Here is a 25,909-nt window from a genome sequence, read left to right as displayed (position 1 = left end):
ACATTTAATGACAGTAATACGGAATTTTGAATATTGAAGGCTCACATCAGCAGGATGCGGCGGTGTTACTTATGTGTTTATCATTTGTTACTTTACTCCTCACGGCGCTCGTTAGTCCAGAAGAACAGCTGACTGTAAATCTCACCAAAATAAGTTAAATAATAATTACACGGCCCCTGGAAAGGATCTGACTATATACATACAGTCGGGAGAATTATCTCTCATGAGCTATCAAGTTCATTTTAGCATGATATCAAAAACAACTGTTTTATGGACTGTGCTTGAGTGTTTGCGTTAACTTGGCTCAAGTGGTAGTTTGAATCATAACTTAAGTCATATGAGAATATTTCTGTTACACATCCAGAACGCATTTGTCTGACTTTGAAGTGGGAACTACATTGTTTGGCTGCTACGTGGCGCTCGATAAAACATCATCCAGGGGATAAACAAAGTTGTTCTATTTCTTTGTTCTCAAACTCTACACTTTTAAAAGATGGCAATAATACATGTGAGAATAGAACATTAAAGTAACGTGTAGCAGCTGTCTTATTAACTAATATGCTAACAACGTTAGCTACTCTAAAGTGTTTGAAATTGTTCACGTTGTTTGGCCTGTAAAAAAATAAGTAATGCCCGTTTGAACTGTTACACACAAAATCAAACAAAATGCATTTAATCATGAAAACGTTTGATCAGAGTCCGTGTTTTCATGGTAATAATGAATGAAAAGTCATGTTAAAGTAGAGGTTCTTTGTGGTTCTTGGTTCTTGTCCCTGTGCTAAATAGGCTCCCACCATCCACCGCACCCCCTGAGTGGTTCCACTTCAACTGGCTGGTTATGACAAAAATGGGGTCAGCGCTCGTCCCGCACAAGGGAAAAAAAGGCAAACCAGCGTGAAATGCCCTTCACTGAAGGCATTCAACATAAGTTAATGTTTACTTACATTTTTTGTTAAAAATTAAATCCCACAATGAATCAGACCCAGATTACATACCAATATTTCCATTCCAGAAAGTCCTTTATTTCCTGATAGCTGCGAGGAAACAATGTCTCTCCATGTGACGCTGTGTTACTGCGGGACCAGGACCCTCCCAGGTGCACAAAGGATCATGGGATCCTGAGGTTGAGAATTCCCAGTGCTAAGCTAGGTTCCAGTCCCCATGTTAAGATAGGCTCCAGTCCTTCGTATTAAGCTAGGCTCCGGACCCCCTTGTTATGATATGCTCCAGTCCCCCGTGTTAAGATAGGCTCCGGCCCCCGTGTTAAAGGATGTCTCACATTTTTTTACGTCCCAGTTAGAAAGACAGCATAAAAGTACTCATGATTGTGTCTCCACACACATATGCTCACTGATGTATTTTATTCCTCTCACTCGGAGCGTTAGCAGGTGCATTTCCAGAAAATATTTCACTCAGCCATCCTCGACATTTTTCAGTGTGTGACGTCCTTATTAGCAAAACAGAAACATCCCAATGACTGACTGACAGAGGGAAACACACCTGCTCCGTCCAAAAGCTAAGCTTCTGATGAGCTGCTTTTCAAAAGTGATGGCTCTGATTTACAGAGAGGAGATGACACGCTTCACCAGAGGTGGGACAAAGTTTTCACCAAGTCATTCTCAAGTCATGACCACCAACTGTTTGCAAGCTAACTTGAGACTTGAGACTTGCCAGTTCATAACTTGAGAATGACTTGACAGTGACTTCATCCCACTACTGCACTTCATCCCGAAACTCTTAACTTTTTCAGTGTCGGATTTTGGAGCGTAAAGTGTGGTGACGTGCTGTTTGTGTGGATGCATGTTTACTGAAGTTGTGGACGTGAATGTCGGGGCATCTGACACTGTTTTTAACAGACTGCGTGGACACAGAGTTGGATTTGTTACATTGGAAAAAAGTCAGAATACATTATTTCCAGGAATTAATGGACGTTCTTTTATGTGCCACAATTGAGGCAAAGCTGCAGCTGCCAGTCTCTCTCTTGTGCGTGCGCGCCTTTGATCGTGTGGAGTTGACATATGGAATTTAATCCATAACACGTTGGTGAGTCTGGCATGTTCTGCATTGTATCCCATTTTGTGTTCTGTGGCTAGATTTTCTTTGAGAGAGTGAATTTGGAGATGTGTGTATGTGTGCTGCAAAGCTCACTGTGTGTGTCTGTGTGTGTGCGCATGCTGTGCAGTTGATGAAAGGCTCGTTTTCCCCCGGTAGCAGATGTATTTTTTAGATTTTATTGATAACAACATTCATAATTAATCATGCACAAAACTGATCCTGGAGCAGAGATGGTTACTGACATGCTGCATTTATGACTCATGGCTGCAGGTGCACAGAAACCTTCTTGGAGCCACAGCTTTTACCACCACTACATCAAAATGAACAATTATCACTTAAAAAGGAGTCGTCATAACACAACATCACACTTATGTCAACTTTGGAATTAATTATTATTATTATTATTATTATTATTAATTAGCTACATTCCATTGAAGTGCACGCTAGGACTGTCAGGCCAGACAGGACCCATAATACAAACTCCCAGACCAGACTTTGGAGTAAAAGTAGTTGTCGTGTATATTCCAGGGTGACATTCAGTACACAGGTTGTCAGGCAGCGGAGCAGAGGTACAAACAGGGTAAGGCAAAAACGCAGTCATATCCAGGCAGGGGTCTGAGGCACAAGCAAACACTGACATAAGGGTTGAGGCAAAAGGTGCAGTCAAGAAACACAGCGCAAGATTCAGGTACACGGCAAGACAAGTCAGGACTGAATACAAAAAGGCTGGAATGTGTGCTAGAAGCAACGACAAACTGGCAAATGTGCAGTGGCTGGGAGGAGATTAAATAAGCAGGTGTAACAAGGTACACACAAGGAGAAGGATCTAGAAAGGGGGTGTGGCTGGTGGACAAAGAGTATGGATGGGGCAAGATAGTGTAGAAGGGAGTGCACAAAGTGTAGTGGTGAAATAGACAAAGACATGTGAGCTGGTGCAAGAGTGGGAGTAAATGAAAACACAAAGCAGACTGGGTCAAAGTGAGAGGAGGGCACAGAGCTAGCGAAGTGGCATGACGTGACAAAACAGACAGATGTGAGAGGGATGAAGACATAATGGTAGATGCAGGGCGTGGAGTGAAACAGGGAACTATGAACTGGGCTAAACAGAAGACAGATAAAAATATAACACTGAACTGGGCAAGAACATGAGAACTGATCAGGGAATACATGAACAAATGAATACTAACTCAGAACAAGAAAAACAGAGACTACATGATAACAGATACAAAACCCAATGTTACAATGTAACTGATAACACAAATGAGGAAAATAAACAAGTGTTAAACTAATGATCAATAATGCAACCACAAAATGGCTGAAGAAAACTAGAACAGAACAGAAACCAAAACCCGATACTAAAGCAGAACAGATAATAATAGAAAAGAGAATAGCAAAAATAAACAGATAATAATAACCAGTGGTGGGCACAGTTCCGCTAACCGCTAATTATCTGCGATAATGTTTTCATTATCGGATTAGCTTTTCAGATAACTTCGAAAACCATCATCATCCCAATTATCTTCCGATAGCTTTTGGTCCGGTCATTTTTAGACTGCTAACATATTTTTGCAGACGTGGTAAACAAAGCTTAACAGTTACAAACATTTATTAAGTCTAAAATCAATTGAGTACTTACCTGTTAAATGCTACGTAGTAAACAGGAGCTTCCAGCAGAGGGCAGAGTGCTCAAAGACAGAAGTGCTGACTCACTGTTTGGGTCTGTGGTCGCCTTTGATGCTACCAGAAGTGATCGTGGTGTTGAAACTCAAATCAGCTTGTTAGTAGTTGCAAGTGTACCGGAGACAATACTGGAAGTTATTGGTTATTGGTTAGCTGTAGCTTCAGATAAATTTTTGGATGGTTTATCGGTTTAGTTTTATATAACTTTTCAGTTAGCTGATTATCTGTTATCGAAGCTAACTTTTTGGTTAGCTGTGCCCACCACTGATGATAACTAAATGATAAACAATGAAAACACAGACTGACTGAGCACAATAAGAACGGAACTAAACCATGGCAGAAGTATGAAAAGTAACAAAGGAAACAAAGTGACAAAGTAAAATAGAACAGAGAGAAAACACATGATGAAAAGAAACAACTAAAAAAGCAAAGCAGGAGTAGATGGTGGGTAGAACAAAGGAAAAAACAAAACCATCACCACACTCAATGCCAAAACCTGACAGTACTCCCTCCCCACGCGGGCATCACCGGACAATCCGCACAATGGCCACCCAACACCAGGAGGGTGGAGGGGGAAAAACAGGACAGAGGTCAAACCGAGACAGGACCCAAACAAAAGGGCCGACGAGATGGGGAACCACAAGTATAGCCAATAACAAGACCAAAAATAGGCACCGGGACCGACGAGCAGAAAACAGCGTGGGCAACACCAGCAGGTGGGCGACCACTGTGTGGAACCCGGTGGCTAGATAGGTCAAGGGACCGTCGTAGGGCATGGTCCAGGGGGTGGTCAGGAGGCTCTTTAAGATGTACAACAGCCTCAGGGGCCTGACCCGTGGGGACAATGGATCTAGAGGAACATGCAGGGACTGACACCGGGCCAGAACATGGGGGACCACAGACAGGGAGAGCCTGGTGCCTCAGGGTGGAAACCACCACACAGAGAAACCATAAAAACAGACTAAGGAGTAAAGCCCAGAGTAATCCAAAAATCCAGTGAGAGGGAAAATCGTACATTGTCTCAAAATCCAAACTCCAGACACATTCGAACAAACACGGGAACCAGTAAGTTAATAACTCCAATAGAGGCTTTACCAATTCAAGTAGTGACCCACAGAAAGAAACAAATGAGAGCTGAAATGAGGCACTTGGCCATGATAGAGACATATAGCCAGAGACCAAGTTACCCCCCCCCCCCCCCCCAAAAAAAAAAACCCTTTCTCAAAAAATGCAAAAAACAGATTTCCCAGAGACGGTTTTAACACAAAATCAGTCCACACCCAGTGAAAGGACTCTGCTACTATTTGAGAGGGATTCAGTTCCTCCAAGTGGCAAACCTTCCCCAGAGGGAACCCAACTAGTGGAATGATGTAGATCCACATGGGGCACAAATTTAACAGAAGTTTCATGAAATGCAGGCCCCAAGCAAATAGCCGCTTAACCCAAACATGCAACAAGGATAGATCCCAATAACATGACTTATTAACCAACTGCAGAAAAGAAATACGACCAGCTACTGGGTCAATCTTGAGAACCATGACTCTCAACAAATGTGACATGGAAAAACTTTGCCCAGACAAATCCAGAACTGTATTTAAAAAGAAAAATTTAGGAGGGAACCTGTGCAGCTCCTCAGCCGCTGCAGAAATTGAGTTACATTAATTCCCACAAGAAGACTATTACTCTCCGGAGAGGACCTGAAGACAGAATTACGGTTGCAGCTCCTCATAAAATACATGGTAAATTTTAGCTTCATAAGAAGCATACATGAAAAATGTCTCAGATTCTGACATAGTGCTTTCAACAGATTTTCCACAGCATCACAGGCAAGAAGACAGATTTGCATTAACCAGAAGAAAATGGTAAAGTTACTAACCGACCCACAGTCACAGTCTTCTGAGGTTGCATGCAGGACAGATGCTGGAGCAGGCTGCCAAAGCTCTGGGACAGCTGCATTGTGCATGTGGGTACCCTCCTCTGGAGCCGCTACTGGTGTATCCACTGCAGAGTGTGCGGAGGTGGAGCTGGCTGACGCCGACGAAGGAGTTGATCCCGGTGATTCAAGCTTCATTGAGAGCGACACAGGCGTTGGGGGTGTGGCTTGAGGCAAGAGCTTCAAGGAGGGCTGAGTAAGTAGTTCTGATTACGTCACCGTCATTGTAGAACTCCGTGGAGTGTGCTCAGCCGACGCCTCCACCGTTGTGTGTGCTGAGGCAGAACCGATGACCGTGCTCGTCATGGTACCCACTGAAACTTTGGTCAGTGGAACTGAAGAGAACAGTGCAGTCTGAATGAGTGGTGAGAGCATAACTGCCATCTCAACAGGCGCCATTGCTGAGTCACAGAGCTCGCGCTGCGATTTGAGGCAGCGACATGGAATTTCTTGATGGCTTGACAGCTGTTCAGGAGCTGGAAGTGGGACCGATGGTTCCGGAGAATTTAACCACCATCAAGACTTCAGGCAACGTTGGAGCTTCGGGCTTTTGGGGCGCAGAGCTTATCGGAGCCAGCAGCAGCTGATGTGCCCGCAGCTTGAGTACAGCAGGAACAGGAGGAGGGAGAGGTGACGCAGATTTTGATGTGGAACTTGGCTGTGAAGTCAGTCCTCCTGTCCGGGGCTGTTCTATCGGTTCCTGTACTGTGAAGCACCGTGGAGATGGAACTGGTAGAGATAACGAAGCTGAAGTCAAAACGGGAGGCTGCTGAGAAGCCGGTGGGAAAAAATAACCAGGAGGTACTGTGGCGTTGGACAGCATAATGGTGAGTGGTTCGTCTGAGCAAAGGTTGTAAATATCAAATTCAGAAAGAAAGCCCATAGGGTCCTCGATGCAGGACGGCACCAAACCCTACCTAAACTGCGTTTTAAGGTCTCTTAATTCAGGAAATGCGGTGAACAGCTCAGGAACAGTTTGCTCTGCTGACTGTAGCAGTCCTGATACTCAAAAAATAAGTCTTGAATCTTGAACAGTAATGTAGCTGTGTACTGGAATGCCTGACGTTCAGCCTCAGATGACGTTTCGTCATCAGCGCCCTCCCACTCAGATTCGCTGTCAGTGTGAGTGAGGCTGGATGCCAGGTGGCGTTCAGGCTGTCCAATCCAGGCTGGGAGTTTCTCAACAGAAAAAAAAAATCCAGACTTTCCAGGTCTGGGACAAAGTCATACAGCCAAGCGGTGGCCTCTACAAGATCAAGGGCTTGGTTGAGATAATCGAATTTCTTTTTGGGTGTGAAGCAGGAACGATAATCAAAAAAGAAATCAATTTCAGAAAAATGTCTTTGATGGTGGCAAGGACTTTGGCTGTGACGGCTGGTAAGGAGTTCGCTGGGTCCATTCTTTGGACAGTTTGTACTGTCAGGCTGGGTGGGAGCCTGACAGTACAGGCTCATAATACAAACTCCCAGACCAGACTTTGGAGTAAAAGTAGTTGTCGTGTTTATTCCAGGCTGAGGTTTGGTACACAGGTTGTCAGGCAGTGGAGCAGAGGTACAAACAGGGTAAGGGAAAAATGCAGTCATATCCAAGCAGGGGTTGGAGTTACGAGCAAACACTGACATAAGGGCTGAGGCAAAAGGTGCGGTCAAGAAACACAGAGCAAGATTCAGGTATACGGCAAGACAAGTCAGGACTGAATACAAAAAGGCTGGAAAGTGTGCTAGAAGCAATGACAAACTGGCAAATGTGTGGTGGCTGGGAGGAGATTAAATAAGCAGATGTAACAAGGTGCGTGAGGAGAAGGATCTAGAAAGGGGGCGTGGCTGATTTTCAAAGAGTATGGATGGGGCAAGATAATATAGAAGGGAGTGCACAAAGTGGGGTGATGAAAGACAAAGACACGTGAGCTGGTGCAAGAGCGGGGTTAAATGAAAACACAAAGCAGACTGGATCAAAGTGTGAGAGGAGAGCACAGAGCTAGTGAAGTGACATGATGTGACAACACAAACAGATGCGAGAGGGATGAAGACATAATGGCAGGTGCAGGGCATGGAGTGAAACAGGGAACTATGAACCGGGCTAAACACAAGACAGAATAAAATATAACACTGAACTCGGCAAGAACGTGAGAACTGATCAGGGAAGACATGAACAAATGAATACTAACTCAGAACAACAAGAAAAACAGAGACTACATGATAACAGATACAAAACCCAATGTTACAATGTAACTGATAACACAAATGAGAAAATAAACAAGTGATAACCACGAAATGGCTGAAGAAAACTAGAACAGAACAGAAACCAAAAACCTGATACTAAAGCAGAACAGATAATAATAGAAAAGAGAATAGCAAAAATAAACATATGATAACTAAATGATGAACAATGAAAACACAGACTGGCTGAGCAAAATAAGAACGGAACTAAACCATGGCAGAAGTATGAAAAATAACGAAACAAAGTGACAAAGCACAAAAGAACAGAGAAAACACATGATGAAAAGAAACAACTAATAAAGCAAAGCAGGAGCAGATGGTGGGTAGAACAAAGAAGAAAAAAACAAACATTACCATGCTCAAGGCCAAAACCTGACAGGGACGCCTCCAGTAGCTACAGTGAGGTAAAAAAGTATTTAGTTAGTCCCTGATTGTGCAAGTTCTCCTACTTAGAAAGATGAGAGAGCTCTGTAATTTTCATCATAGGTACACTTAAATTATGAAAGACAAAATGAGAAAAAAAAAATCCAGGAAATCACATTGTAAGATTTTTAAAGAATTTAAAAAGTACTCACGAGTACATTATTTTCGGATGTTTCCATAGCTGTTTTCTGTGAATGCCATATAATTTGAAACCGGTCACGGTAGTGTACAAAGTAATCCCGGTGGACCATCGGATGGTCACTAACAGCCTAAATCTAAATTATGATTTTGGTGCGACATGTCCTTTAAGATTCCGGTTCCAGCCACCTGTGTTAAGGTAGGCTCCGGTACCCCTGTGTTAAGCTAGGCTCTGTTACCCCGTGTTAAACCAGTCTAAAGTGGATGAAGTGATAAACACCATAATGTTATTTTAAGTGTGACCTTTGAGTTGTAAAACGTGTAAAGATGATCTCGTCTTCCAGGATGTCCTTAGACTATGTGTGTAATTGATGTAAAACAGAAGAGTGTTATTTTGAGTTTCCAAACCGTATATACGTCAGGTGTCTAAATATAGACTCAAGGAAAACTGGCTGTAAAAGTGATTTACTGTAATTGCATATTTTTTTTATTTTGCTATATGAATGTTGTGTTTTGTTTGTGGGTTTTTTCAATAACATTGAACATTTTTAAAATATGTTTATACAAATTGAATTTATTTCAGAACACATTTTTTTATTGGTTGCCAAAACTCTCAGCAGGACAGTTTGATTTATTTAATTAGATTTTCTAGTTTTCTTTTCCATTTTAATTTAGGATTTTTTAAATAATTTACTTTAATATGTTAATTGTGATTTTTTTTGTTTGTTTGTTTTGTTGTTTTTTTAGTTATGGTATTGTTTTTACTGACATCAAATCACAACTTTATTATTATTATATTAGTACTACTGTTACTATTATTACTACTTCTACTACTACTACTACCAGCAGAAAATGTACCAAGTGAATAATACTGTAGAAAATGTGACTGAGATCGTCTTTACTGCCCCCTACATTACAACACTGTTACTGCAATTACTCAATAATAAAATGACTGTAAAAATGTGATCAAGTAAAACCTACTTGTCTGGATCAACTACAAGAAATTACATTTTTAAAAGGTAAAATTTGTCACATTTTATTTTGTGGATGTGAAAATACTTCCTGCAGCTCAGAGCCACCATCATGACAATTATTTAATTCGGTGCTTTTATTTTGTAATACCAAACAGACCGTAAGACGTGTGACTAATCAATAAAGTGATCCCCCAAGGCAGTCCACCATGAGGAACCCTAGAACTGAAGGGCGCCGCCATGGTATGTATGGTGAATTATGTCATTACATGTTGACTGTCCGCCACAATAGTTTATAAGTTAGGCCACAATGAAAATTTTTTAAAAATCACAACGGTACACACACACACCTCCCCCAGCTCCTCCGGGGGAACCCCAAGGCGTTTCCAAGCCAGCCGAGAGATGTAATCCTTCCAGCGTGTCCTGGGTCTTCCCCGGGGCCTCCTCCCAATGGGACGTGCCCGGAACACCTCTCCAGCGAGGCGTCCAGGGGGCATCCAGAAAAGATGCCCGAGCCACCTCAACTGACTCCTTTCGACGTGGAGGAGCAGCGGCTCGACTCAGAGCTCCTCCCAAGTGACCGAGCTCCTCACCCTATCTCTAAGGGAGCGCCCAGCCACCCTGCGGAGGAAACTCATCTCGGCCGCTTGTACCCGCGATCTCGTTCTTTCGGTCATGAGCTAAATCTCATGACCATAGGTGAGGATCGGAACGTAGATCGATCGGTAAATCGAGAGCTTTGCCCCCCTACTCAGCTCTCTCTTCACCACGATGGTCCGATACAGCGACCGCATCACTGCAGACGCTGCACCGATCCGTCTATCGCTCTCACGCTCCATCCGTCCCTCACTCGTGAACAAGACCCCGAGATACTTAAACTCCTCTACATGAGGCAAGGACACTCCACCGACCTAAAGAGGGCAAAGCACCTTTTTCCGGTCGAGAACCATGGCCTCGGATTTGGAGGTGCTGATTTTCATCCCGGACGCCTCACACTCGGCTGCAAACCGCCCCAGTGCATGCTGAAGGTCCTGATTTGACGAAGCCAACAGAACCACATCGTCCGCAAACAGCAGCCACCTCCTGATCCACACGCACTGTGGATCGGGAGGTCTGGGCAACTTTGCTTGAGCTGCTGCCCCCGCGACCCGACTCCGGATAAAGCGGAAGAAAATGGATGGATGGATGGACAACGGTACACAAATTTTCCTTCTTGATTAAAGAATCATTGATTTATGCTGACTTTAATTAAAATCTGCCCTAACAAACCTAAGCTGCTATCTTTCTACATATCATTCAGTTGTCATGGGTGAAAACAATTCATATCCTGGTTGTTGTGTATTCAGAAGTGTGTGAGTCCTCAGAAGAATAAGACTGCATCTTAGGAAAAGAACACAACTTTAATACGAGCGAAGCTGGCAATCTGCTGTGTTGTGATCAGCAGACTGTCCAAAAAAGAACCTTGAAACACTGTACTTGACCTGGGAAAATCCTTATTCGCAATTGGGATAATGCATCCGCATTTCCGTGCTGTTCAAAAGGTTTGTACCTTATCTCATATGAATATGCATCTTTGCATTCTAGTGGTTGCCAAGGGTGGAACTCCAGTTTTTGGACCTAATATCTTCAACAATGGTTTGTGATCAGTGAACAATGTAAATTTGCATTCAAACAAATAATCACTGAACTTCATCACCCCAAAAACTAGTCCTAAAACTTCTTTCAACACATCTTGCAAATTCCTCATATGTTGCTCATGGTCCTTACCAGTAATCAATATGTCATCCAAATAACATATGACACCTAACCCTTGCAATACTTGATCCATCAACTTTAGACATATAGCAGGAGCACCCGTGACCCCAGAACAGAGCCTGTTCACTTTGAATAATCCCTTATGTGTGTTTATTGTGAGCAACTTTTTCGAATCCTCATCCAACTCAACTTGCTGAGAAGCTTGTGACCAGTCCAATTTGGTAAATCTGTCACCTCCTGCCAGTTTTGTGAATAAATCCTGCAGTTTTGGAATCAGGTATTGATCTACCTGTAACAACGGATTTATATAGACTCTGTAATCACCGCAAATCCAAACAGAATTATCCACCTTGGGAATGTTAACAGTGGGTGAGGCCCACTCACTGTAGTTTACTGCGGTTAGAACTCCTCCTTTTTCCATATTTTTTAATTGGGCTTCCACAGCATTCTTCAAGGCATATGGCACAGGTCGAGGTTTGCAAAACTTTGGGATGGCCCCCGGTGTAACCTCTAACTTGGCTTTGATGCTTCTCACTTTCCCCAAGTTTTTTTCAAACACCTCAGAGTACCTTCCACACAGTTCCTCAACACTTTCAGGTGCCACTTTGTTCACAAACAACCAGTTTAACTGTAACCTGTGAATCCAGTCTCTCCTCAAAACGGCTAGATGAATTACTCCTTTCACGACATACAAGGTTAATGAATGAGTGTTACCATTAAACTTCACTGTTACTTAGAATAACCCTTTTACATCCAAACATTCATTACTGTATGTCTTGAGCTCACAGTTGGTTGGTACCATTAAACCTTGCAAACCTGCGTCTGAACATTTTCTCAGAAATAATAAAAACTGATGCAGCAGTATCTAACTCAATTTTTAACTTATGCCCATTTACATCCAGGTACACAAAGTATAGTTTTGATTCTCCATCTGTCTTTACCTCAAACAAATTCAGATCACTGTTTCTTATTGCTTTCTTTGATTTAGCTTTTGACTCTGAATTCACTTTAACCTGGACATTTGGCGCTGCAGCTGATTGTAGATGTTGTTTTGGCACCCCCTTCTGGTGCTGATGTGACATTGCTGATGTCATCATGTTGCAGCATCTTCAGCTCTGCCTTGCGCCGGATATCGCCTTCCCTTTGTCTTGTAGTGTTGAAATCACACCTTCTCTCTGCCGAATGGGTAAGTAACTCCTCCCTTCGTGGGCGGTCTCTGAGGGGTCCCTCTTCTGGCGACCTGTCACTCTAAGCTGATCCTGTCCTCTGCATCACGCCTTCTTCTCCACGCTCCGATCGTGTCAGATGATTCGCATTTAGCAGTCTGACTCCATCCTTCTTCCTCACTAGAATTTGTGCCGTTTCTCCAGGTCGTAGGTGGCAGGCTTGTTCGATATGGCCATCTTTGTTACACCTGCGCATGGGCGGCGCTAGAGGCGCTACAGCTCCCTCCCTGGATTTGTCATAGCACCCCCAAGAAAATAATTCTTCATTTATTATTTTAATTTAATTTCATCCCATGTTTTTAAGGCCTTGTCTACACTGAAACAGTACTTCTGCTATACAATCTTTTTCTTTGTCATTTTCAAAGTGTTCCATTCAAGACATATCTCTGGCAACTTACTAAGTGGCAACTTTGCGTGCAACAACAAGGCAAAGACGGCCATCCCTCCTATTACAGAAATTCACTGTATATCAAACTGTGTCAATGGATGTGTCAATGCATTGTTGTTGCAAGCTAAATTGCCACTGTGCCACCCAAGACACCATCTGGTTTGAACCATTTCGGATGGGTGGTTGGAGAGCCATCTTGTCTTGGGTAGAACAGTGGATGGTTTGTTGGCCATTGACCTTGTTTTACATAGAGTGAATTTCTGTAATGGGAGGGGATGGGCATCTTTGCCTTGTTGCTGCACACTAAGTTGTCGCTGTGCCACCTGAGACACCATGTGGTTTAACCATCTTGGATGGGTGCTTGCAGAGCCATCTTGTCTAGGGTGGAACAGCAGATGGTTTGTTGGTCATTGCCACAGTTTGACAAACTGGGATTTTCTGTAATGGGAGGGGATGGCTGTCTTTGTCTTGTTGGTGCACGCTAAGTTGCCGCTGTGCTACCCAAGACACCATCTGGTTTTGGACCATCTTTGATGGGAGGTTGTAGAGCCATCTTGTCTAGGGTGGAACTGCGGATGGTATGTTGGCCATTGACCTTGTTTTACTTACTGGGATTTTCTGTAATGGGAGCGGTTGCCATCTTTGCATTGTTGCTGCACGCTAAGTTGAGAGATTGAAGAGCCATCTTGTCTAGGGTGGACAGTGAATGGTTTGTTGGCCATTGACACAGTTTGACATGCACTGAATTTCTGTCATAGGAGAGGATCGCCGTCTTTGCCTTGTTGCTGTAGGCTAAATGGCCGCTGTGCCACACAAGACACCATCTGGTTTTGACCATCTTGGATGGGAGGTTGGAGAGCCATCTAGTCTAGGGTGACACAGTGGATGGTTTGTTGGCCATTGACACAGTTTGATACACAGTGAATTTCTGTAATGGGAGGGGATGGCTGTCGTTGCCTAGTTGCTACACGCTAAGTTGCCACTGTGCTACCCAAGATCTAGTTTTGACCATCTTGGTTGGGAGGTTGGAGAGCCATCTTGTCTAGGGTGAAACAGTTTATGGTTTGTTGGCCATTGACACAGTATGAGAAACTGGGATTTTCTGTTATGGGAGGGGATGGCCATCGTTGTCTAGTTGCTGCACGCTAAGTTGCCGCTGTGCCACCCAAGATCTAGTTTTGACCATCTTGGTTGGGAGGTTGGAGTGCCATTTTGACTAGGGTAGAGCAGTGGATGGTTTGTTGGCCATTAACACAGTTTGATACACAGTGAATTTCTGTAATGGGAGGGGATGGCCGTCTTTGCCTTCTTGTTACATGCTAAGTTGCCGCTGTTCCACCCAAGACACTATCTGGTTTTAGCCATCTTGGATGGGTGGTTGGAGAGCCAACTTGTCTAGAGTGGCCCAGCACATGGTTTGATGGCCATTGATCTGGATTTACAAACTGGTACTTTCTGTAATGGGAGCATTTGCCAGCTTTGCATTGTTGTTGCAGGCTAAATTGCCACTGTTCCACCCAAGACACAATCTAGTTTTGACCCTCTTTGGACGTATTGGGATTTTCCAGTTGCTACACAAATAAATTGCCCCTGTGCCATCCAACCATCATCTTGAAATTGGAAGTTGGATGGCTTGCTGCAGGATAGTGTGTATAGGATGGCACACTGGAGTATGTTCTTCAAGTACAATCTTAAAAGAGCTAGCTCCATATTCGAATATCGAACCTGGTGCCAACTTCACACAGGTTGAGAAAAGTTCCAAATTGACATGTTGTTGCCAATTTTCTCAGACTTGCTAAAAAGTCACTGACTGATTCGTCTGAATCCTACTTTCTGGTACGGAATTTAAAACATTCGGTGTAGTAGTTCATCTTTGGAACAAAGACTTTCCTAATACATCAAGCAAATATTTTAACTCACATTCACCAGGTTGACTTGGAGCACATAAGTCTTGCAGTAAGCTGTGAATTCATTGTCAAACATAGTCAAAAATACTGCCTTCGACCGAGTGCTCTCCAAATCCAAACCATATGCCAAAAAGAACTGTTTCAATTGGTCCTCATGAACTTTGAAGCTTTTGTCAAAGTTGAGCTCTGGTCCATCACCAAAAATCGTCTGTGCCATTCTCGGTTGCACTACTCTGAGTTCTACCTCTTTTGTGTCTTCTCTTCTGAAAAAAATCCCAAAATCCAAAAGTGTGTGAGTCCTCAGAAGAATAAGACTGCGTCTTAGGAAAAGAACACAACTTTTATACAAATAAATGAGGCGGCTTACACCTGCTGCTCATTCTCATTGGTCACCAACACCGACTCCGTTACAGGGGCGGATCCAACCTTTTAAAGGCCTGGGGCCCCCTGCTGGTTCCTTTCTTAAGGACACCACACTGGCTATGTCCATTTTCAAAGTACGTTCACCTCCAGACCTTCATACACCCAAACAGTCTTAAACTATGGTGTATCACATACAATCAACACAATATACAGTTGTGTTCAGAATAATAGTAGTACTATGTGACTAAAACAATTAATCCAGGTTTTGAGTATATTTCTTATTGTTACATGGGAAACAAGGTACCAGTTGATTCAGTAGATTCTCACAAATCCAACAAGACCAAGCATTCATGATATGCACACTCCTAAGGCTATGAAATTGGGCTATTAGTACAAAAAGTAGAAAAGGGGGTGTTCACAATAATAGTAGTGTGGCATTCAGTCAGTGAGTTCGTCAATTTTGTGGAACAGACAGGTGTGAATCAGGTGTCCCCTATTTAAGGATGAAGCCAGCACCTGTTGAACATGCTTTTCTCTTTGAAAGCCTGAGGAAAATGGGACATTCAAGACATTGTTCAGAAGAACAGCGTAGTTTGATTAAAAAGTTGATTGAAGAGGGGAAAACTTATATGCAGGTGCAAAAAATTATAGGCTGTTCATCTACAATGATCTCCAATGCTTCAAAATGGACAAAACAACCAGAGATGCGTGGAAGAAAACGGAAAACAACCATCAAAATGGATAGAAGAATAACCAGAATGGCAAAGGCTCACCCATTGATCAGCTCCAGGATGATCAAAGACAGTCTGGAGTTACCTGTAAGTGCTGTGACAGTTAGAAGACACATGTGTAAAGCTAATTTATTTGCAAGAATCCCCCGCAAAGTCCCTCTGTTAAATAAAAGACATGTGCAGAAGAGGTTACAATTTGCCAAAGAACACATCAACTGGCCTAAAGAGAAATGGAGGAATATTTTGTGGACTGATGAGAGTAAAATTGTTCTTTTTGGGTCCAAGGGCCACAGACAGTTTGTGAGACGACCCCCAAACTCTGAATTCAAGCCACAGTTCACAGTGAAGACAGTGAAGCATGGTGGTGCAATCATCATGATATAGGCATGTTTCTCCTACTATGGTGTTGGGCCTATATATCGCATACCAGGTATCATGGATCAGTTTGGATATGTCAAAATACTTGAAGAGGTGATGTTGCCTTATGCTGAAGAGGACATGCCCTTGAAATGGGTGTTTCAACAAGACAATGACCCCAAGCACACTAGTAAACGAGCAAAATCTTGGTTCCAAACCAACAAAATTAATGCCTCGCAGATGTGAAGAAATCATAAAAAACTGTGGTTATACAACTAAATACTAGTTTAGTGATTCACAGGATTGCTAAAAAAGCAGTTTGAACATAATAGTGTTGTATGGCTGGGGGGCGTGGCTGCCTTTTTGTTTCTGTCTTTTGTTTTTCCTTCCAGGTGGCTTGCATTTGGGACTGAGTGGCTGTGTAGCTGAGTTTATCAGGACCTCACCCTGATCACCTGCGGCTCGTCAGGACTCACAGCTGTGGTGCATCTACAATGGATTGGAACATGGTGGCATTTAAGACTGGAGTACACAGTGTGTATTTGCCAGAGACTCGACCTTGTGACCAGACGGGTGAGATCGTCGTCTCGGGAGCCATCTCATCATCAGTGGATGCAGAGAACGTCCAGGTTTGATGCATGGTCTGTGAAAGAGGAGGGGGTGAGGTCTGACGCTCGTCAGCACACTTCCTGAGGTATGTTAGATTTTGTGACTAACATTTATACAGTCAGTAAATGTGGTGTCCCTCACACCTTTATTATATTGAGCTGTATGTAGTCGTTTAATCAGCTTCCACTGCTGTGGAGTTTTGTGAACTGGATGTTCCATGCCTGCAGGGTGGGAAGCTGATTAATAATTAAGCCAGGAAGTGTTTGCTGTTTGTACACCTTTGAGCGTTCTCTCTGTGTGTTGAGTGTGGACTCACATAATGATTCCTTCTTTCACAGACTCGGTTTGTCGCGGCCACCTGGGGGGTGTCGGCGGGGTCCTTGGGTCCGAACCAGTTCTGGCTCCGGACCGTTGGCGCTGCTGGGAGCGCACCGTATCACCACCACGCCAGACCGCGCACTTTTATATTTTTCACATCACTGTTATGTTCATTAAACTCTGTTATCCTTTGTACTGTGCTCTGCTTATTTTATACTGGGTCCTTCAAACGCTGGTCGGTTCTCCGGGCTGCGTCTGACACATAACAAATAGTTTTGAATTTGTAGCGTCAACAGCAGATGCTACTATTATTGTGAACACCCCCTTTATCTACTTTTTTTTTTTTTTTTTTTTTTACTAATAGCCCAATTTCATAGCCTTAAGGCTGTGCATATCATGAATGCTTGGTCTTGTTGGATTTGTGAGAATCTACTGGTACCTTGTTTCCCATGTAACAATAAGAAATATACTCAAAACCTGAATTAATCTTTTTATTCACATAGCACTACTATTATTCTGAACACTACTGTATTTACAACAACCCACGTCGATTTTCAGTCCGAGGCCTCATTATATTAGACAGGAAGAACACACTGACTTTGATTCAACAGCTGACAGGAAAAGAAACTTTAATTTGTGCCGTAACAGAAGATTTCAATTTGCCCACAGACAGATGCGTGGCACCAGCTGAACCACATCAACACAAGAACAGGAAATGCTACTTCCTGTCCTTTCAAACAAAAACTCAAAAAAAAAAAAAATACAAAGTTTGCAGAGATTTTTTTCCTTGTGAGAATTAAGTCATATTTTACAAAACTAAATATAGTATAATATTTGGTGGATCGTTGACTGTCAAATAACAGAGGTGGATTTGTTTTTTCAGGTTTTTCCTCACAATATTGGTCTATTCTCTGAATTGTAATTTTATCTTTATAGTGGATAGTTTTCTTGTAAAATGACTTTTCTTAAAATAGAACTTTATAATCACAATAATGCGACTTTATTCTCACAATATTTTCCTTTTTCTTTTTTCTCCACCTTATCGATGCTGATTTAGTTTCATGAAAAACTTTAATGAAGAGCTCCAGTTTCCGTTGCCATGTGATTCACGGCAGACTGACAGTGCTGATTGATGGTTGTATGACATGATTAGCCTTTGCCCTGCCTTTCCTCTCCTCCGTCCCTTTAGTTCCTGTCCTTGGCTCTGTGCGTCTCCACCTGGTCCTGGTCGCAGAAACCAACTTTTCTGTTCTCCTTCAACACTGGCTTGAAAACCTGCAGCACCCTGATTTCCACCGCTACGACCGGGCGGACTCTCCAGTCAGCAGGCCACCTAACCCGCTCAACTTTGTGCTTTGTTTAGTGTAAATAAATTTCGTTCATAACCCATTTTGCTCCTTGATCCCTGCTTGTACAACCCCAATTCCAGTGAGGTTGGGACGTTGTGTGAAATGGAAATAAAAACAGAATACAATGATTTGCAAATCCTCTTCAACCTATATTCAACTGAATACACCACAAAGACAACATATTTAATGGTCAAACTGATAAACTTTATTGTTTTTGTGCAAATATTTGCTCATTTTGAAATGGATGCCTGCAACATATTTCAAAAAAGCTGGGACAGTGGTATGTTTACCACTGTGTTACATCACCTTTCCTTGTAACAACACTCAATAATCAAAGGTCACGGACATTCAATGTTGGTTTTCGGCCTTGCCGCATACATGTAGAAAGTTCTCCAGATTCTCTGAATTTTCTGATTATATTATGGACTGTAGATGATGGAATCCCTAAATTCCTTGCAATTGAACATTGAGAAACATTGTTCTTAAACTGCTGGACTATTTTTTCATGCAGTTATTCACAAAGTCTTTGCTTGTGAACGGCTGAGACTTTTGGGGGATGCTCCTTTTATACCCAATCATGAGTCGCCTCAGTTCGCAAACACTTGTTGAATGTTGTTAGAAGGAAAGGTGAGGCAACACAGTGGTAAACATACCACTTTCCCAGCTTTTTTTGACTTGGGTTTGCAGGAATCCATTTCAAAATGAGCAAATATTTGCACAAAAACAATAAAGTTTATCAGTTTGAACATTAAATATCTTGTCTTTGTGATGTATTCAGTTGAATGTAGGTTGAAGAGGATTTGCAAATCATTGTATTCTGTTTTTATTTACATTTTACACAATGTCCCAACTTCATTGGAATTGGGGTTGTAAGTCCATCGTCTAACCATAACATAAGAATCTGGCCAAAAATATGAACTTAGCAGGAGATAATCACAATGACAGTTGTATTACACAGCTCGCTGATCAACTCTCTGAACTCATAGCCTCCTCCGATTCAGCCCCCACCTCCTCCCGTGCAGGCGATTTCTTCCTCCGCGTCACTTGTCAAAACTCCCGAACCATTGATAAGTCATCCTGAACCGTATGCCAGTTGTATTGAAACTTTTGCCGCATTTCTGATGGAGTGTTCACTCATGTTTCCCGCGGGCCTTGCAGCACGCCTCCAACGGCAGCTGGGTCACCTATGTGATGAATCTGCTGCGTGGTGATGCACGAGCCTGGGCTATGGCTCTTTGGAGCAGCAAGTCTTCTGTGTTTAACAAATATTCAAAGTTTTCCCGTGAACTCCGCCTCATATTTGATCATCCAATGAAAGCTCATTCCAAGGCTGAGCAAATTTATCTCTCTGTCAGGAGCACCAGAGTGCGGCTGAGTTTTTAGTCAACTTCTGCATCCTCGCAGCGGAGGAAGGCTGGGACACGGCAGTCCTTCTTAGCATTTACATCAGGGGGCTTTCCAATCCTCTTAAAGAAGAGTTGTCTGAGACGAACCGGAAGCTCTGGATGAACTTATTTCTTTAGTGATTTGTTTATATAACCTTATAACAGAGAGACGCCGAGAAAAGAGTTGTGGGTCAGATCATCCACCTCCACTCAGACTCCTCCCTGAACACTCTTGGTCCCGCGTTCTGCAGAAATTCCCCTCTCAGATTCTCATGCTCACCCTGCCATCAAGCTGATGGAGCTCGGCAGGGCTAAATTAGCCCCTATGCCTTTACCTCCTTTTAGGCATTAGTCACTTTGTTAGGGGGTCCTGCTGAGTTTAGACATTGACTGGTGGGTGCTGCAGTTTATGTTCTTAAGGGGGGGCCTTTCTTCTTGTTGTCCATTCCCCTGTACAGGACTATTTTCCTTTCCCATCTTTCCACAGGTGACCTTGGACCTCGTTCTTCCATGGTCATGGTAACTTGCCCCTGGGTTGATTGTAAATGTCCTCTGTGTAGTGTTGAATGTGTAGTGCTGATATTTCCTCTTACCCTACCTCTCTGTGGACAATGGAGAGTTGCACGGCCTCCTTGTTCTCTGCCATGGACAATGGGTGGTTACGGCCTGACCCGGTTGGCCGCCTGGAGGTGTCCTTTGAAGGGGGGGTGCTGTCATGGTTAGCCTTTGTGCTGCATCTCTCTCCTTCCCTTTTTTACCCTGTCCCTACCAGTTCTGAGTTTTTTCCCCCAGATGACACACTCAGAGCCGAGTCTCACCTGCTGCATGTCACCGCTCATCACGGCCATTCACCTGCCATGCATGAGTGGCTGATAAGGAGCGGACTATATAATCCTAGGCTGGTAGTTCATTGTTGCTGGATTTTTGGTTGGTTTTCCTGTCGAGGCCAGATTCTAGGCTGGCGATCCATGAGCCTTTCCAGATGCTTCTATAATCCAAGACCCATGATTCAGCGATCCATGATCTGAGGACTGAGCCTGATTGCTCTGTGTGACCTTGACCGCATCTTCCTCCTGCTTCCAAGCGCCTAAGATGTTGGAGCTTTCTGCAGCTAAACTCAAGGTAACCTGGCCAACTCTCTAATTCCCATATTAGAGGAAATAGTCTTTCCTGGTGTTCCAGACGTTATCCTGCGTGGCTCCCACACTGCCCTGGTCCCTGGCTCCTTGCACAGCAAGTCACCTTGGAACTCTACAGCTCTCAGCTCAGAGCGCAGGTCTGTTTCACGCCAGTTAAGTTCCTTCTCATCTCAGTGGGATTCCGCTCTCACTCATTCCTGCCTGTGACTGTGCTTGATAAAGAACTGTTCCATGAACCACTAAGAACTCTCCAAGTCATTTCTAACGTCAAGTCCGGCTTAATTGGCACTGCGTCACAAGACGTGCAGTACTTCTCCTGTGAAGATTCTGTGAATGATTCCTGAATAGCAGATGTTATTTCCTAAATGGTGAACAGTATTCCCAGAACTGTGAACATGCCTGTGTTGAGCCTTCAGTGAACTGTGAATTGTTTAAGGTTTCCAGTGTTGTGAGTGCAGTCACTCACCTCTCCTCTCCCCCGTCCCTCTAGTTCCCGTCCTTGGCTCTGTGCGTCTCTACCTGGTCCTGGTTCCTAATCCAAGTTTTCAATTCTCCTTCAAGACTGGCTCAGAAACCTGCAATACCGTGATTTCCACCTCTACGAGCGGGCTGACTCTCCACTCAGCAGGCCACCTAACCCGCTCAACTTTGTTCGTTTAATGTAAATAAATCTCTTTTCGCTAATAACCTGTTTTGCTCCTTGCTCCCTGCGTGTAAGTCCATTGTCAAGTACCGGTCCTGTCCCGGTCCTGGTCCCGGACCTCTAACCATAACATTGTATTTATATTTCATCTTTCACACATCGATGTCAGCAGGAGCACCGTCGACATTAAGGACCTTGCTCACGGGCATCTGAGTGATGGTCCTGAGAGTGAGACACGTGCTGATCTATCACTGCCCCCCCCCTAAAACCCCACTTTTCTAACCTTTAGACCAGCAGGTGTAGTTCAGTAACACATCAATCAATCGATCAGTTTTTCAGTTTATTGTGTCAACAGCTACAAAATAAAATTAAACAATATGAATTTGCCACAAAGTACTCGGGGTGTGTGTCACAAAGTCAAAGCTCCGCCCAATTCACATCTACAATCTTTTTAGCATCATAAGGACAAATTGGCGACATCATCGAAAACGCCAAAAAATTTAAATAAAAAAAATCAGCAGAAAAGAAAAATCACGAAAAGACGACAGAATTAGTTGCACCTCCTCCTCATCCTTCCATCCCTCTCTATCCTTCCTTTTCTTTTTCCTCTTCTCATGCTGTTTTTCTCTGCTCCCACTTTCCTCCTCCTCTCCACTCCTCCCTTCCTCTCTGTCCATCATCTCCACCCTCCCTCTTTCCTCCTCCTCACCATTCCTCCCTCCTCCTTTCCTCTCTGTCCATCATCTCTACCTCTCCCACTTTCCTCCTCCTCCCTTTTCCTCTCCTCCTCCCTTCCTCTCTTCCCATAATCTCCACCCCTCCCTTTCCTCCTCCCTCCTTTCTCTCTTCCTCCTTTCCCCTCTGTCCATCATCTCCACCCCTCCCTTTCCTCTCCTCCTACTCCCTCATGTATTCTAAAATGTGATCTATGAGGATTTGTGGGTCATAGGTCAGGACAGCTCTCCTCCGGCGCCGACGGCTTCCGTGATTCGGTTCCTCCTCTGCGGCTGTTACCATGGCGTCAATGCGTTTCATCCTCTGCAGCCCAGCACTGGGCTTGCTCCTGTAGCTCTCCTCCACTCCCCTCTCTCTTTCCTCCTCCTCCAGCCTCTTCACCCTGAGCAGAGGGGGGTTGTTGCTTGGTGGTGGTGAGTTTGTATCGTCAAGGGAACGGCGGGTTCTCCTGTGGATGGATGCAACAGGTTCAGGTGTGGCTGCACCTGCCAGGACAGACAGGTCCCTCCTCACGCGGCGACCAGAAGGCATCACTGATGCCTCATTAGGACCGAGGCTGGACAGTAGCCTAGCAACCAGGTGTCTAAGGAGGGACAGACCAAATGTCACAGAAATCCAGAATCCAGTTTTTGAGATCTAGATCTGGACAGAACAATGGACATGTTGAGGAAACGAGATGATTTTACCTCAGAGTCTCCTGGTCGAGTCCTCGTCCAGACTGCTGCAGTCTCTCCTGCCACGCCTTCTCCAGCAGTGCCTGGGCCAACTGGGGCTCCAGCCTGCCACATAACGGACAAATGTTAACAGCCACAAACTGCCGCTAACAATGGCAGTGCTAAAGTTAGCAAACAAATTTAATATTATTGTACATGGACTATATGTTGGACTAATATGGACTACAGGTTCTGCAAACCAGTATATCGCCAGAGTATCACTACAATGGAGTGGTTTTGAACAGCAACAGTATGTCTAGCATGCTAATATGCTCACATCTATGCTTTACCAAAAAACAAGCTAATGCTACTTTTAGTGCAGTAACTAGTGGCTGAACATTCTGAAGTAAAGTTCTCATTTTGGTGGAAGTTTGGTCAACATGAGCATTGGGGTTACATTAAAAGAAAAAAGCACTGACGGCTGCTCGCAGCCCCCCTCAGCCACCATAGCAATGAAAAACCTGGGTGGCAGAATTCTTGTGGTATAAGCATGACCTCAAGGACAAGGTCACCCATCACCAAGGTCTTGACCTGAGGCACCTGTCCTGTAGGTTTGGTGACTCAAGGCCTCTCCAGTTCAGACCAATCTTGCTAACAAGCCAACTGATGATGCCGTCCGATACCTGTCCATCCGCCAGGGTGACAGCACCCCTTCAGCCTGTTATAGGCTGAGGAGTCAAAAGGGGAGGACTTTATTCTTGAAAAGTAATAGAACAGAAGAAATAAAAAACAAACTCTCCTCCTCTTTTATTTTTCAGCATATCGAAGCGCCAACACCCCACCATTGTTCCGCCACTGTTTTCCCTTCAACAAATATACAAGAATAGAATAGAATAGAATAAAGTCTTTATTGACATTGCACATACACATACATACAACAAAATTTGTCCTCTGCATTTAACCATCGTAATTACAGCTAGACACAATCCAACCACTGATCCCACGACCTTCTTGCTGTGAGGCACCAGTGCTAACCAATAACCAATTACCTGTCCAACAGGGCCTGAGCAAGCTGAGGCTCCATGAGGCCCCACCAGGTGGGCCGGGATCGGCCCATGCTCCGGGCCAGACCTGTCTCATCGTAGTCAACTGGAACTGTATCCTGGAAGTCCCTTGGTGGCCTTTGGTCACTGTCCTCCTCCAGGTCCTCCTCTTCTTCATCCTCATCCACATCACGTGTGTTCACTAATCCGGCATTTTCAGCCTCACTCAAGGAGTGCAGCAAAGCCTTCAGGTAAGCTGCAAACAGACAGATCAGCGTCGTTGGCTTCAAATATGGAACTGCTCACATCTGCGCCATGGTTTTTCAACAAACTAAAATTCATTACCACATGAGTCATTGATATCTGTGCTGACGTTACACACCACATGAAGATGGATTTACACTGATCATCTGGATCATTAACACTGACCTTTGATGGATGGAGCTAGCCTCATAGCTAGCTGCATCACGTACAGTTTTATGATGTTCCAAAACAGAGTGATGTAATTTAGCCATAGTTTTAAGATTAGATTAGCTTCACTTCCTTAAATGCCAACTTACTGTTCTGTCTTGAAACTGAGCTCACTAGCGGTTAGCTAAGTTATTTCTGTTTGTATACTGAATGCCCCCCCCCCGGATCACACACTTATTTTGTGTGTGTGTGTGTGTGTGTGTGCACATGCAGGGATTGCTTGCGCTCCTGTTGTGTGGGTGTGCCTGTCCTCAGTGTGTGTGTGAGTGAGTGGTCTAGTCGTCTGGGTTCTTATTCTGTTTCCGGGTTCACGTTTATGCCCATTGTCAGGGTAACGCTTGACAGCGAGGCAGGGTTATCTGACAGCTGCAGGGAGGCTGTCCCTAAGATAAGATGGGACCTGATTATTCAAAACCTTATAAGTAAGAAGAAGAATTTTAAATTCTATTCTAGAGTTAACAGGAAGCCAATGAAGAGAGGCCAATATGGGTGAGATATGCTCTCTCCTTCTAGTCCCCGTCAGTACTCTAGCTGCAGCATTTTGAATTAACTGAAGGCTTTTTAGGGAACTTTTAGGACAACCTGATAATAATGAATTACAATAGTCCAGCCTAGAGGAAATAAATGCATGAATTAGTTTTTCAGCATCACTCTGAGACAAGACCTTTCTAATTTTAGAGATATTGCGTAAATGCAAAAAAGCAGTCCTACATATTTGTTTAATATGCGCTTTGAATGACATATCCTGATCAAAAATGACTCCAAGATTTCTCACAGTATTACTAGAGGTCAGGGTAATGCCATCCAGAGTAAGGATCTGATTAGACACCATGTTTCTAAGATTTGTGGGGCCAAGTACAATAACTTCAGTTTATCTGAGTTTAAAAGCAGGAAATTAGAGGTCATCCATGTCTTTATGTCTGTAAGACAATCCTGCAGTTTAGCTAATTGGTGTGTGTCCTCTGGCTTCATGGATAGATAACGCTGGGTATCATCTGCGTAACAATGAAAATTTAAACAATACCGTCTAATAATACTGCCTAAGGGAAGCATGTATAAAGTGAATAAAATTGGTCCTAGCACAGAACCTTGTGGAACTCCATAATTAACTTTAGTCTGTGAAGAAGATTCCCCATTTACATGAACAAATTGTAATCTATTAGATAAATATGATTCAAACCACCGCAGCGCAGTGCCTTTAATACCTATGGCATGCTCTAATCTCTGTAATAAAATTTTATGGTCGACAGTATCAAAAGCAGCACTGAGGTCTAACAGAACAAGCACAGAGATGAGTCCACTGTCCGAGGCCATAAGAAGATCATTTGTAACCTTCACTAATGCTGTTTCTGTACTATGATGAATTCTAAAACCTGACTGAAACTCTTCAAATAGACCATTCCTCTGCAGATGATCAG

At 43.7% G+C, this 25,909-nt stretch overlaps 1 protein-coding gene and 1 long non-coding RNA gene across 2 annotated transcripts in view; both read right to left on the bottom strand.

Moving 5' to 3' along the window:
• Positions 1-4,925: 4,925 nt before the first annotated feature.
• Positions 4,926-22,290, bottom strand: LOC117511922. Its single transcript, XR_004561150.1, has 3 exons — positions 21,859-22,290; positions 18,312-18,314; positions 4,926-4,951 (listed from the first exon to the last, which is right to left on the bottom strand). It is a non-coding gene; the product is annotated as an uncharacterized LOC117511922 (long non-coding RNA).
• A 64-nt stretch (positions 22,291-22,354) lies between these two features.
• The window catches only part of pcsk1nl (proprotein convertase subtilisin/kexin type 1 inhibitor, like), a 30,449-nt gene continuing 26,894 nt past the window's right edge, over positions 22,355-25,909 (bottom strand). Inside the window, exons 3-6 of the mRNA XM_034171448.1 lie at positions 24,027-24,276; positions 23,011-23,103; positions 22,468-22,907; positions 22,355-22,373 (exon numbers count right to left, since the gene is read on the bottom strand). Coding sequence (XP_034027339.1) covers positions 22,487-22,907; positions 23,011-23,103; positions 24,027-24,276 — 764 coding nt within the window. The 3' untranslated portion in view covers positions 22,355-22,373; positions 22,468-22,486. The remainder of the gene's footprint in view (positions 22,374-22,467; positions 22,908-23,010; positions 23,104-24,026; positions 24,277-25,909) is intronic.

Source organism: Thalassophryne amazonica, chromosome 6, assembly GCF_902500255.1.
Source record: "Thalassophryne amazonica chromosome 6, fThaAma1.1, whole genome shotgun sequence".
NCBI classification, from domain to species: Eukaryota; Metazoa; Chordata; class Actinopteri; order Batrachoidiformes; family Batrachoididae; genus Thalassophryne; species Thalassophryne amazonica.
Note: the sequence above shows the minus strand (reverse complement) of the source record. Positions and strands in the feature narration are given on the sequence as shown.